Here is a 14,143-nt window from a genome sequence, read left to right on the forward strand (position 1 = left end):
GGGTTGCAGAAAAGGTCCCAGGCTGTGTGGGTTGTTTCACAGTCGGTGGTACACCTTCCTCCTCACCTACTTCCCCAGGGACAAAGGACATTAGTGTTATTATATTGTAAAGCCAGCTTCAAAGGGAAGCGGCAGGTTTTAACAAGAAGCTCATTGCCATGCTGTAAATAGTGAGGGACATACTAAAAAGCCTGAACCTGGCACATTAGTGATCGTGACAAGGAAAATATGGCTCATTTAGCAAAACTGATTTGAAGGTCATGCTCAGTTTAAATAAAGCAGACTGGTGTTTTCTAGTCTGTCTCTGGCCTGGACTTCAGTCAGCTTAACTGAAATAGTTAGGATTGTCTCTACAGTGTGTAAAGTGTTCATCTGAATTACAGTTCACAAGTGTTCATTGCTGGTTGTATAACAGGCAAAGAGATGTTGCAATAGTTGATCTCCAAGTCAAGCAAATAAAATAAATAATGTCTTTTTTGTAAGTCCTGGCACTTCTGACTTGAGCTGCTTCTTGTTGAATTAATACAAGACCCAGGATTAGAATTATAGTATTTTTGGCTACCAGCCACCTGATCAAATAAGTGGGCTGCTTCCCTGATATGGCAGTTCTGGCTTCTTCCTCATTTGAGCAATACTGGTTTTCTCAGTGTGACGTGGGAGCTGCTTAACTCTTAAAGTGGGAAAAAAACCCTGAAATTGATTAAGGAAATGTTTGTAAGTTTTGTTTGAAATTTATAGAAGAATTTATACATGCTCTACTGTAGTTGAATGGCTCTTCTTAAAAATGTTATGGTGACAGAAAGATTTCCCATTCATATTTGCCATCAAAGAGTGGATGATGTTTCATGGAAACCTGTCCTATCTTCTTTTGTTTCTTGAATTTAGGGATTATTATTTTTTATGACTACACAATAGTTCAGAGGAGAGCCAAAAGCTTGGTTCTGGTTTTAATGCTGGTTTTTAACATAACTATGCAGACACTACTAAACTCTACTGTGCATTGTCCAGTCTTAGTAGATATCTAGTATAGTTGTACATATAAAAAAATATAAATATTAGACATTGGTTTAAAGAGAAGAACACAAAGCAGGCGTAGTACTCACTGATGAATGATGCCTCTGTACTGATGCATCACTTCTGGTCCTGTGTCCCTAGTTTGGAAAGCTGATGGGGTGAGAAAAGCCTATCCACCACAGGAGAATCTCCTGCATGTTCTTTCTTTAAGATGTAGTTTATTCAAATGTGATAAACAAGCATGCTGACTGTCACATTATTTGCCTGTAAAATTGCTTTATTTTTAAATTAATTCATGTTGGCATCTTTTGATGTAGGATCCTCTTTGTATTGGCTGGTGGGGAATAGGCTTAAATTAGCGCGTGGTGCCTGAGAGCCAGCCTTGCTTTCCAGGGACAGGAGCGTGTCCTGTGGGATACAGCACTGCAGGTAAAGGTGCTTGCAGAGAGGAGCCAGACTTGCTGCAGGTGGGGTGCCCTGTCCTGCCTGCTCTGCTCCCTGCTCCATTGGAGTGGAACGTGAGCAGGTGTCCGTGTCTCTGTTGAGTTGGCACGTGCGAGGCAGGGGGCATTGTGCTGCTGTGCTACTCTGCACCTGATGAGGCAGATCAGAATGGATCCAGCCTGGGATTCAGCTGCAGTCTTGCTTTCCTCAGCAGGGAGTTTGGGGGAGCTCAAGAGAGAACTTCACAGGGGAGTTGAGGAAATGGCAAGTAGCTGGCATTTAAAGCGACAGTGGAGTGAGCCTGTGGGGTTGTGGCTGTCCTTTAGTGGGCAGTTTATCTTCTGTTTGGGGGCTTTGGATGCTATTTAAAGCACAAACAGTGAGGGGAAAAGGACATTTGAGAGCGTATGTGAGGTTTAGCTGAAAAACGGGAGCGAAGTTCCACCATCTTTTGGACTAGAGCACCTGCCAGTGTCTTCTAAACATACGTCTGTGTCCTGAATGATTTGGAAGTGGAGTCCACTATGCAGCAGCAAACAAGAGGTATGACTTAGTGGGACTTGAATGCCTTTTCCTGGAATAAAAGTGAGGGTTCAGTAGCTGTCAGTCTTCAAATTTCCAGTATTTCCATTGTTAAGGTTCAGGATGACGTAACTTGATCTGGTTACAGAAGCATTCCTGTGAGTTAAACTTATGCAGGGAATCTTTCCACTGGTTTCGTCTGTAAACATAGTGAAATGCAAAGCTGGTTTCCTTTGCAAATAGGTCAACTGCTGAAGAAGCAGCAGTTTTTTGGAGGAACACAATTCTTGTCAGTAGTCTGAGGATGTGTAGTGGGGCACATTGGTTAATCTGTGTTTTCAGATGTCCTGAGGCATCTGGAGATGGTTGTGTTTTGTTCCACATCATCTGACCCAGGTAAAATCATTGATTCAAAACTAGTAAGTCCAGGTTGAAGGAAATTGCTAAACTATTTTTTTCTTACAAATCAGTTTATTTCCTGTACAAAAAGGAACATCATGAGAATCTGAGTTAAAGTAGTTTGTGGTCAAGACACTGCTGGTTCATGAACTTGTGCTGTGGGATGTGAAGTTAGTGATGCTTATGGTTAACCCTGTCTAAGGGTAGAGCGTGTTTTTCTTTTTCTTCCAGCTTCCAGCCAGACCTTAAAATTTTGACATTAAATTCTTTGGGCCTGGTGTCTCCTGCAGGGTCATTGTTATTGTTTCTTTGTTAAAAAGTTTCTGGAATTTAGGACTATAACCATGATTTTCTGTGAGAAAGCAACATGAGATTTTGTTTATGTGTAAATGGATAAAAGTTGTAGAAGCAACCTGCTTTGGGCCAAGGGCTTCAAATTGTTTCCCTGGGTTTAGAGTTGACCTTGGTTTTCCTGAAAAAGATCTCACATTTGGATGAGAAAACAGTTTGTCCCTGAAGAGTGGCAGTATATGTATGCTGGGTTTGAAAACTAGGTTCTCAATACATTGTGTTGGCATTGGAGTATCCAGCAGGTCAGTTATGGTGGCTGTAGGTAGGTCCTGAAGGTGAGTTTTTCCCCACCTGAGGTCATGTGTTTAACTGAATTTGGGCAGCAGTCTGTAAGTCAACGTTTCTCCCTGCTAGTGACCTAGAGAGGGCTCACCTTGCTTTCACAGCATAGCAAGTCTTTGGGGTTTGGGGAGTGGTTTTTTTTGGTTTGTTTTTTTTTTTTTGTTTCCTTGTCTTTAAACAGAGCATTGTTTACAAATTATCAAACTTGTATAATAATAGAAATTACCAAACTTGTACTTGGCTAAGTATATTTAGTACATCTCTTCTATCTGGGAAAGAAGAGCTTATATACTTCAAACTGCGCAGTCCCCTTTAAGTACAACTGAGGGGTTTCTAACTTTTTAATTCTTGCATTTCTGGTATATTTATAGAAGAAATATATGGATCATGTTGATAAATTTTGACAGTAGGAGCAACAAATTGAGCCCCAGTGTTGACATCTCTTACTGAAGATTTTAATGTGATGAATAATACAGAGTGTTTAAACCTCAAAAAGTGTAAAACTGTTTTAACACCTTCTGGGTGGACTTAGTGGTTCTTCTAGATATCTGTGGTGAGACCATGTAGAAGACTGTGCTCCTTTACTGGATGTCATCACCTGCAGCGGTGACTTTTGAAGATGGGGTTGCTCATTACTACATGTTACCTACTGAAGCATGAGTATATCATGTCCAGGAAGTCTCAGCTTCACCATTAGACAGACACTGCATAATCCATTGCCACGTAATCTGGTTGATAAGTAAAACTACCGTACCAAAGCAACTCATATTTTGTAGATAGTGGGAGCTCCTATTTTTCAGCTGAAAGATCCAACTGGTTCATAATAGGGCAGGGCTTTGTATTCACTTGCAGTTCCCAAAGATGAGACTGTCTGCCCCGTATTTCTCTGAGAACTTTTACTCTGGGCTTCTAGTGTCTGTGTGCTTTGTCTTGTTTACTAATTAAAAGGATTTTTTTTCTTCTTAACCATGACAAAGGCCTTCTACTCCTATGCCTTGCTAGCTTTCTGTGAAAGGGAAGTGATGCTTATCCTAAAAGGGATCCAAAGCTAAATAACCATTACAATTACATGTCCATGAATTTCATTTCACTTAACCTACAAAAAACTGCATTTGTAAGTGTGAATTCTTGATCAATTCCATTGATTCAACTGTGTGAGAGACTGAAAATAAGCAATAATAGTTGGAAAAAGACAAAAAGAATTTGTTCTTAGATTGAGTACTTCATCTTCAGTAAGAATATTTTGCAGCTCAGTCGTTTGTAACTTTTGATAGTTTGTTTAGCTATAGTGGGGAGTGTTGTCTTGAGTTGAGATCATTAATGATAATAACAACAAAACAACTAAACAAAACCATCAAGCAAACAAAATCTTCTGTCAGGATAAGGGAAACTTGGCGCTGAGATCTTTATGCCAGGGAGGTACCATTGATTTTGTCAGGACAGCTAACTTCGGCTGATATGTTGGGACACAATTAGAAATAGTGGGAAGAGGAGCAGAGTTTGTGTTTGCAAAATCCACTGGTTTTCTCCAGATGGGTGGGTTTTTCAACACGAAAGGTCAGGTAAGCTATGATGTTAATAATGCCGTGTGACCTGGCAGGCATTTTTTTGAGGATTATTATTGTTATTGTTGCTATATTTTCTTATATAAATTCCATTCATTTCCCTTATTTACTTCCCTGTTTATTCAAACTGCTGGAGTTTTTTCCCTGTAACCACAGTCTCTTCTGCTTTCCTTATAAAATTTCCTCTTGTCCCTCTCTCTTCCAGTGTTCACAACCTTTCTCCATCTTTCTTCCATTTCCTATGAAGTCTCTCCCTTCTTTTCAGTTTCACAACCAGCCGTTTCCTCTTTCTACCTTCCTCTCCCATTTTTTTCCTTCTCTTGAGCACTTTCTTCATGTGTTGAATTCTACTTTTCTTGACTTCTTCAAGAAGAATAATTTTATTCTCTGCTTTTTCTTTTCCCTCCCTCCTCCTCGTTTTGTGTCCCTCATGTTCAGGTTTTCAAGGTGGCATCTCTTCCTTCATCCTCCTGGTGCGGGTGATGGGCAGAGAAGGTATGACAGCTGCCTAGCGTGTGGTTGTGAACACGTAGGTCATTTAAATGGTAGGGATGAAGCGCTCCAAATTGTTCTATCTTCACCATGTTTGAACTTGCCTCCTGCTGCAGGCATGGCCTCCTTCAGAAAGGAGACAGAACTCAGTTCTGTCTCCTGAGTTTTTACCAGTAGGAACTCCTGAGGCACTTGATGACTCTTGAGAAATCATGTGGCATTGTTATGTTGGACAAGACATGGATTTTTGAGACAAACTTTTCATCCTTCCCTTTCTTTAGAAAACCTTCATGTAGCATGAGGGTAAGAAATAGGATGATACTGTGTTTCACTCTTCTACCCTGTGCCCCCAAATGCTTTTTGGTGTGAATTCTTGCTGTAGTCTCACAAATCTTGTATGTGATTCTGCTGTGCACTTCTTTTTTAAAAACCATGGTTACTGCCATTTCTATGCTGTGTGCTGTTTGCTTTGCTGCCACGTGCTGTGTCTGGTTTTTTTCAGTCTTAACACCTACTACTTGAGAAACAACTTTGTCAATTTTGTGGTGTGCAGCCCTGCAGAGTATTACTACTTGTGACTTTCAGCAGTGTGCAGTATAACATTTACCCTTTTCCCAAAATTTCCGTCTGTCTCCTACATCTATTACTGAAAACCGTTACTGACATTTCTGAATTGGAATGTGTGGCTCTAGGGAGAGTATTTCCTCTTTTACATTTAGCCAGCTAAATCATCAGCCCAACAAGCTATCAGCTCAACAAGCCCTTGTGGAGAGGCTCTTCTTGTATTTCCTCCTCTCTTTCCTTTTCATCAGTTATGAGTATTTTCTCACCTCTTTGTATGCTTTTAGCTTAATCTCATTCTTCATTGATGCTGTCAGACAATATTGATGGAATATTTAATTTGAGGAGTTTGTAATTTATGTGCTGCACTATAATTGCATATAATTATTTCAAAATGTGCTGATTCTCTTGCACCTTGTTGTTCTTCATGACCAAGTAAAGCTAAGTGTCATCCAGACCCATCTTATTGCACTTTAGACTTGAAACTGAATTTTTGAGCAATTAGCATTGCATTGCCTTTATTCATGCTAGCAGTAGGAACTTTTGGTGGAAGTATTAGTCACATAGTAAAACCCCTTTTGGTAGCATTGCTAAGTAGTAGAAAAGCCTTTTGATGTGAAGACCTAGAAGTCAGAATTGGGATCTGATCCTGAAACTGGGTGTGAGTAATTCTTACTTAACTAACAATACTGACTTCAGTTAAGGCCAGTGAATGCAAGCACAGAATGGTAATTGTTCTGACATGGAAAAGCTGACAGTGATTTTAGAACTATTTTTGTTGACGTATTTTAAAATCTCACTTATTCCAGTCTTTCCCCTTTTCTTTTTTCCTGCACAAAAATAGTCCATCAACTGTTTCTGGCTGGTATTTGCAAAGTAGAAGTTGTGTTCCTTTGAAGCTAAGTAGAAGGAAACGTCATATTCATGATTTCACTGTCTGTGTATAAAATTTAGTTAGTAGTTAAATATTTCTGTAATATCTAACCCTTTGATTTTCAAATCTGTTTTTCTGTAAAATATCCTAGGTATTTTATAGTCCCCAAACAGTTTAAGTGCCATATTGGCATCTGATGTTTTGATGCTGAAGGATGTATTTGCAGAGGTACACAAAGGCTAATTAAATCAAAAGAATATTTAGATGAAGACTGCTTCATATTAGAATGGACTCATTGGAGCATGGTGACTTGGTGGTTAAGCCCTTTCAGGAAGCTCTTATGGAACAGCATTGGGGTTAATGGAAAAACGAACTATATTGTCTGCATTTGGAGAGGTTTTATTTCCTATAAATTTGGAATTATATTTTTTGGTTTCTTTTTTTGTTGAAAAATAGAGGGAGATACAAAAAATCTGAGCAGAATACTACGACCTTTTTTTTTCCTAAGGAAGAGCAAGTAATGAGTAACAATTTATAATGTAGTAACACAGTCTAAAGGGCCAAGTGATAAATTAATGGAAAAGGGTATTTGTATACAGTTTTGGAGACTAAGCACATTTGATTGAATTGTTTCACAACTAGTGTGCCTAATTATTGTGTCTGCCACATTCATCTATTTAAATCATTCCCAACTTTTGGATTGCTGCCTGGAATATTACTGCAGTATGTGTTTCAACTGGTTATTCCCCTATCACGTGTAACTTCACAAAGGAGGATTTTTTTTTTTTTAAAGAGTGAACTTTGGCTGTATGTTTATAATAGCTGATAAAAAGGGACTGTAGGTTTCATAATGTTGATTTGAATGAGTTGCATGTGAACTGATGCTGTATTTGTTTTGTCAGGTCAGTGACTTAAAAAGTGCCTTTGCCAAGTCACTTTTACGAGCGAGGACTGCTACGCCCGTGTTCTCAAAATCCCGTCTTTGCCAGCCAGACATTGCCTTCACCTTACACCTGGCAGAAGATACCTCAGCTGTCTCCATTTGCCAATTAGTTCATGGGAAACTGAAAGCAGAAAAAGGATTATTATTATTATTATTATTATTATTCCTGGGACATGAACAAATGACTGCATTGCTTTTCTCATGTAATCAATATCAGCAAGCAACCATCCGAGGACTGCTATTCTATCAAGGAGTGCCATTGCATTGATGGACCTTGGCTAAAAACCAGTGCATCCGTGATTACAATCAACAAACCCACGTGTTTTACAGACAGAAATGCAACTGAGCATGTGTTTTCCCAGCCAAAAGTCTACGAGCGGGACTTAATGATTGATGAGTGACTGCTTGCTGATAAACTTTCTCTGCTTGTTGTGCTTTGTGTGCGTTGGACGTCGTTAATCGTCCCCACTGTTTGTTTTTTTAACTTTATTTTCCATTAGAATTGAAGTTGGTTTTTTTTTTCTGACTTCCTTCCCCCCCCTCCCCCCCCTTCTTTGTCATTAGTTTTGGAAATTTCTTCAGCATAATTCACCTGACAGCAACTTACAAGTTCAAAATCAGCTTCTCATCATGGCTTTGAATGTTGCTCCCGTAAGAGACACAAAATGGCTGACATTAGAAGTGTGCAGGCAGTTTCAGAGGGGAACTTGTTCACGCTCTGATGAAGAATGCAAATTTGCACACCCCCCTAAAAGTTGCCAGGTTGAAAATGGAAGAGTTATTGCCTGCTTTGATTCCTTAAAGGTAAGAAAAAGAAACTGCATGTGTAGCAAAAATGCTACTACATCGTAGTGAAAGTAAAATAGGAAATGATGAGTGATTCGTTCCTGGTGAGATGTATATTGAAACAAATGTTGTTTATCATAATGTTTGTTTACTGAAGCTTTTAAGATTTCTTTCTAAGGTTTTTGGTTTTTTTTTTCAAATGTCACTATGTTGTTTACAAAAATTGCATGTGACTGTGGGATACAAAATTGGTTGCAGCTGGTAGGACAATTGTATTCTCCCGAGTACATTTTATGAATTATAATTGTTTCCTGGTAAATGAAAATACACAGTGGCACAATACTCTGCCATTCCCAGAGTCCTAAAGAAACAAATCAGATGGAAAGAGTGCAGATTTTTTCATTTAGATCAACATAAGGGAGAAAAGTCTATCCATTAGTTCAGATTTGACACAAGGGTTATTTACTCTTGGTATCAGGGACTCAGTTAAATTTATATCATTGGTAATTAAATGTGTGGATAGTGCAGATATGAGCATAAGTTTAAGAGGAGCAAAGGGATTCTCTTCTTTGGAGTATATTAGCAATTATATTGTTAGGGCATCAGCTTCTTCGGACTTCCTAATGACATCAACCATGCTTTAGAAAACTATTTTTAAAAGTTCTGTGAAAACAGTTCATGTACTGCATAAAAGAAGATTAATGACCCCCTGGGATTTGAGGAGTACACAGTGTTTTCCATGATGATATATTTGTGTTCTCATGTCAACAGAAGGAGAAAGCTTATTTCATATAAATAATTAAAGGGTAGAATTGAGAATTTCAAATTTTATTTTGAAAGTTTTACTTATGGCTTTATCTTCTGGGTATGGGAGAATGTCTTGGCTTGCTATTTTAGCTCTGAGGATCAAAATTTCAGTTACCAACAACTCTTTTACTGTGAAAACATCAGTCTGAAAGATAAGAAAACTCAGGGTGGTTTATTTCCATTATAACTTTTTTTTTTTATGCAGTGCAAGATGGTAGGCTTCTGCCTTCTGTTTTTTCCCCATTTCTTCTTTTCTTTTGAAGATTTAGAAGACAGTATCTCAGGGGAAATATTTCTGAGGGTGTTATGTTCTGTATATCTGTCCTGTAAGGCAGAAGAGCACCTTTGGAGTCATGGCAGTATGTCACAGAGGGCTATTAATGGCCTTAATCCATGGATTACTGCACGATAAACTGTAACAGCTTCTTTGTAGATGTTCTTGTATATTGGTTGTCTGCCAATGGGATTTTTTTTTAAACAAGCAGACTAGTGTCTGCAGCAAGTGGGCAATACTCTGATTTTACAAAAAATAAGCCGGTCAGCGGAAGGGGGTTTTTATGTACTATTTTTATGTGCTGTAAAGTCTTGGGTCTGTGGCTGGGAGGCTGGAGATAAGCAGCAGGACTGGGTCACCCCTGGGCTGGCAGGACAGTGGCTCTGCAGTGAAAGAGGTGCTGCTGCTGCATCATCCTGGCCAAAGCAGTGATGCACCTGTCCTTGATGCCTGAGGACAGCATCGCTTTCCCTGGTAGTACCAGGCACTCACAGTGGAGTTGCCAGCTACTCAAGCTGGAGATTTTTGTTCAGGGATGGTTATTGTCTGCAAATAAAAACTGGAGTCACAGACTAAGCTAATAATACCATGAAGAGAAATCCTGAGGGATCACAGTGGATAATTTACTGACAGCCAGCATCATTGCTCAGTGGAGAGAAATCCAAAACCCTGTAAAAAAATGTAGTTAAAGCAAGTAGCCGTGTTTTCACCAAGTGTGGGAGGACATTTGTCCTGAAGGGCCAGCCCACTCCAGCCCAGCTCTGGTGGCTGCAGTGGTGCTGCTCTGTCCCACAGCCCATCTTCACCCTCTCACATCCAGAAGAGAGCATGCACCTGTGCCTTCCATGTTGCATCTTCTAGTTGAGTCTAATGGGTTAAATTGCTGGGAAATACGGGATTATAGCAAGAATTCAGATTGTGGCCTGAAGCAGCAGAGGTGGAGGAGGCACAGGTTTCTTCCCAGCAACTCTGCTGCAGGTTGAGGGAAATCCAATAGTGGGACAACAGTGTCTTCAACTACAGCTCCTTGGCTCTGAGCATGAGCTGGAGTTGTGCATTCCCAAGTGTTACCTGATCCTGCTGTGCACAGGAAACTATTTGGGATCATTGTGGGTGCAGGGCTCTGGGCTGTGCTGTCTGGTGTCCTCACGGTCATTATCTCAGTTGTTCAGAAGAGTACCTGTAAATTGACATTTCCACAGCAAGAATGTGTGTGCCTGGTTAGGTCAGTTTGCTTATATTGACAGCTGAGGAACTATGGGTTAGTCACATAAACCTGTTTGGTATGTAGCTTTTGGAAGTACTGGTGTTAATCATACAGTTTCAGAATAAAGCTTTGGCACTTAACAAGTGGGATGACTTTTCATGTAAATGAACAAGCGAAATAGTCTAGAATTATAGATAAAATCAGAATTTAATTTAAGAAAAACAAGGGCTATTTTCCTTGCTGAACATTGAACCACAGTTTAATGCAGGCAATTATTTAGCATTTATTTGCATAGCATCTAGAGCTCTGGAGACTTAGCCTTTTAACTGTCTTCATTTGGTATACCTGCTGTAAAAATAAATTATGCCAAGTCTCTGGATAAACATCTTTCTACCCAGAAAAGACAATTTTATTTTTTTTTTATCCTGTGCTGGAGTTATGTTACATTTAGGTGGTGCCTGGTAGTTACAGCTGCTCCCTTAGAAGTCTGTCAAACACAAGATACAGGACTCTGAGACAGACTTTCCTTTACATGCTGATTGATCAAAAGAGTTCCTGTTCTGCATAGGGACATATGCTCCCCTGCATGCCATCTTCTCTCCAGATTTCCAGGGCAGACAAGGGAGCATGCTATCAGTGTCTGCCAGCTGGATCAGACTACCAGAGCACCAGTAGGAAGCTGCAGGAGAGAGTCCAGTGGAAGGTCACAAAGATGATGAAGAGACTGAAGCGTCCCTCTCATAAGGAAAGTCTCCGAGAGCTGGCACTGTTCAGCCTGGAAAGGGCTCAGGGGAATCCCATCAATGTATATGATACCTGCAGGGAGGGTGCAAAGAGGGCAGAGCCAGGCTCTGCTCAGTGCTGCCCAGTGACAGGGCTGGAGATAACGGGCACAACCTGAAACACAAGAGTTACCTCTCAACATCAGGGAGCACTTTTTCACTGTAAGCACTGGCACAGGTCGCCCAGAGAGGTCATGGAGTCTCTATCCTTGAAGATCCTCAAAAACTGTCTAAGATACAGTCCTTGGGCAGTTGTCTCTAGGTGACCCTGCTAGAGCAGGGGGTTAGACCAGGTGACATCCAGAGGACCTCTTCAACTGTCCTGTGACTGTGGGAACAGAAGCACCTTGACACAGACTTTCCCGTAGTTTTAGGATTTTTCTCAGCTAGCAAAAGCTGGCTTTGGGACCAGAGGATGTAATCCCAGCCAGGGACACTTGCCTCTAAGTCATACCATGCCCTCCTTTGTGCTCCCACTGCTCTCTTTGTGATTGTGCAGTGTACCAGGTTGGAAACAGAAGTTGTTGCTGTAGTTGCTGCAGAAGAGAAAAGGGCTATGTGGCACCAGCAGAGCGCTGGATCCCTTCTGCCAGTGACAGTGCTGTGGCCTTAGGCTGGCCTTCTGGAGTAACACAATTGCATCATAATCCAAATTTTCCTGTGTTAAAGAAGTATATTTGTAGTTCCGGTGGTACCAAGTGAAAGGTCAACAAAATGTAATGGACCTTGTTTACTTTTAACTGAGAATGCATTTTTGGCTCCCAATACCTATCCTTGCAATACTTGACTTTAAACCCAGCAAAAGTTGCAACAGCAACCCCTTGGACTGATTACAGCTTTGAGGAGCCAAAATGCTCACTGTGGAAGACTGTCTGGGCTCTGAATATCCTTCATCTGTGAGATGCTCCAGGCTAGACAGAAATAGCTAAAGACTAATGAGCCTGGGTCAGATTCAGGCCAGAAACCTGCTGGTTTCAAGCCAGCTTCTGCTGTATGGGCTTCTGAGAGGCAGCTCAGCATTTGTTTCTCCCTCTTTGGTGAAGGACAGAGTCTGCTCTGTTCTGAACAGGGCATTTGTGGGGTTTTAGGAGAATGCAGGTGGATCATCCCTGTGTGGTGGATGTAGCAGTTGGACAGATGTGTGCCCATTAGGTGGCCACAACGTTGCTGTCAGCAATGAGGCTCCAGCCAGGAGAAGCCCCACATGACTGGGTCACCAGTGTGGTCACACAAACACACCCAAAACTGTACTGGGCAAGTGACCTTGGTGAGCTTAATGTGAGGATGAAAGTGTCTCTGGGCTAATCCGGGTCACTGTGCTTGAGGTGAATGAAGGGGACTTTTCCTGGCAGGGCTCTGAGCCCTGGTCGTGGGTGGGAAGATAAAGGGACTGAGAAGGCACTTGCAGAGCCTTGTCTGCTGCCAGAGCCTTTTTGGAGCCCTTACAGGCTCCCCTTTGGATGCCCTTGGAAGGGTCTGTGAAGTGACCTGTCTAACACAGAAGTTTGAATTTCAGAAACTGCTTCATTTATGATTTTATACTTCTCCCTGGGTTGAAGTAGCTTAATTTAAAATGGAGTAACATGCGTGTATAACATTTAATATATCACATTTGGATCCCTCCAAGTTGGACGCTATAAGCAAGTCTGTTTTCAAGGCTTTCTTGTCCTGGTAGTAGTAAAGAACAAAATCCTTTCAAAGGAATACTAGTATATAATATAATGTGTGAGGACAAGAACATGCAACACTTTGCTGTATTTGAATTGGAATAATAATAAAAAAACCCCGCATTAAAATGAATGGTGATGTTTAGGAGGGGGGGAAAGGGGAAAGTTTGGCAGATAAGAAAATACAATCGTGTGTTTTGCTTAGAGTTAACTCTTATGTTTGCAGGCAAGTCTGAATTTTCAGTCCTGGTGTCATTTCTCGACTCAAATTTATACCCTTTCTGCAGGTCAGCTACTAGAAGGATATGTTGCCTAAGTTAATACAGGTAATAGAGATGGTATCTTGAAGATGCTGTTGTTGCAAGTTTTGTGGTGGTAACAACGAAGCAAAGCTTCTTTAGGGGCTCCTGATAACTTTTTTGGGTTTTCATTAGTGCCCAAACCCTTCAAACTCTTCTATTTATTGAGCCAGCAGACTGTTGTGAACTGGTCATCTGCATTTTCATGAAGGCCTTTTAAGAATATGTCTATCTGGTCTCACTTGGCACCACAGAATAAAAAGTAACTGGAAGCTGTACACAGACTTGCTTACCAAATTAAAAGGTTGCTGGGGAAAAAAAAAAGAAATTTTAGGAACATCCACTATGTTGAAAGATCTGGAACTGAAAATAATCTTCTTAAGATGGCCTCAGCTTTATTCAGAAGAGGGGGAAAAAAGGCTTTGTAAAGTGAGCAATCTGTTTGTATGAGAATGAGCACAGAGTTGGGAGGCAGTAGGTAGTCATTTGTCTTCCTGTAATTCTTTTGTGGGTCTCTGAATGTTTTACAAATGTCAGGGACTCAGGATCATTTCACAATTTGAAATAAGTGGTACCTGCTCACACTTGGCAGGTGAGACATTCTGAACAGACTATAGATGAGCATGGATAGGGGATTAGATACTTTTGTCTATACTAGAAAGCATTTAAATGAGTGTTTATAGTATCCTAGCTGGTTGAATTTTTGTCCATCACTTGGTTATGTGGTGTGACAGAGTTCAAAGACAAGGTGAGTTCAAGGACTGTGCCCACAGCTGGTGGGAAAAAATGACTGAAATGGGCAAAGTAATTTCTCTTGGGCAACAGAGTGGCTTATACCTCCTGGGCCCATGAATTCTGCCTGTTTTGCTTCACA

At 40.7% G+C, this 14,143-nt stretch overlaps 1 protein-coding gene across 5 annotated transcripts in view; it reads left to right on the forward strand.

Moving 5' to 3' along the window:
* Window positions 1-14,143, forward strand: part of MBNL2 (muscleblind like splicing regulator 2) — a 94,424-nt gene that overhangs the window by 17,525 nt on the left and 62,756 nt on the right. For all 5 annotated transcript variants that reach the window (XM_031059538.1, XM_031059537.1, XM_031059539.1 and 2 more), the window contains exon 2: window positions 7,407-8,251. In XM_031059538.1, the coding sequence (XP_030915398.1) occupies window positions 8,078-8,251 (174 nt within the window). In that variant the 5' untranslated portion in view covers window positions 7,407-8,077. The remainder of the gene's footprint in view (window positions 1-7,406; window positions 8,252-14,143) is intronic.

This window comes from Geospiza fortis, unplaced genomic scaffold (genome assembly GCF_000277835.1).
Source record: "Geospiza fortis unplaced genomic scaffold, GeoFor_1.0 scaffold84, whole genome shotgun sequence".
NCBI lineage: Eukaryota > Metazoa > Chordata > Aves > Passeriformes > Thraupidae > Geospiza > Geospiza fortis.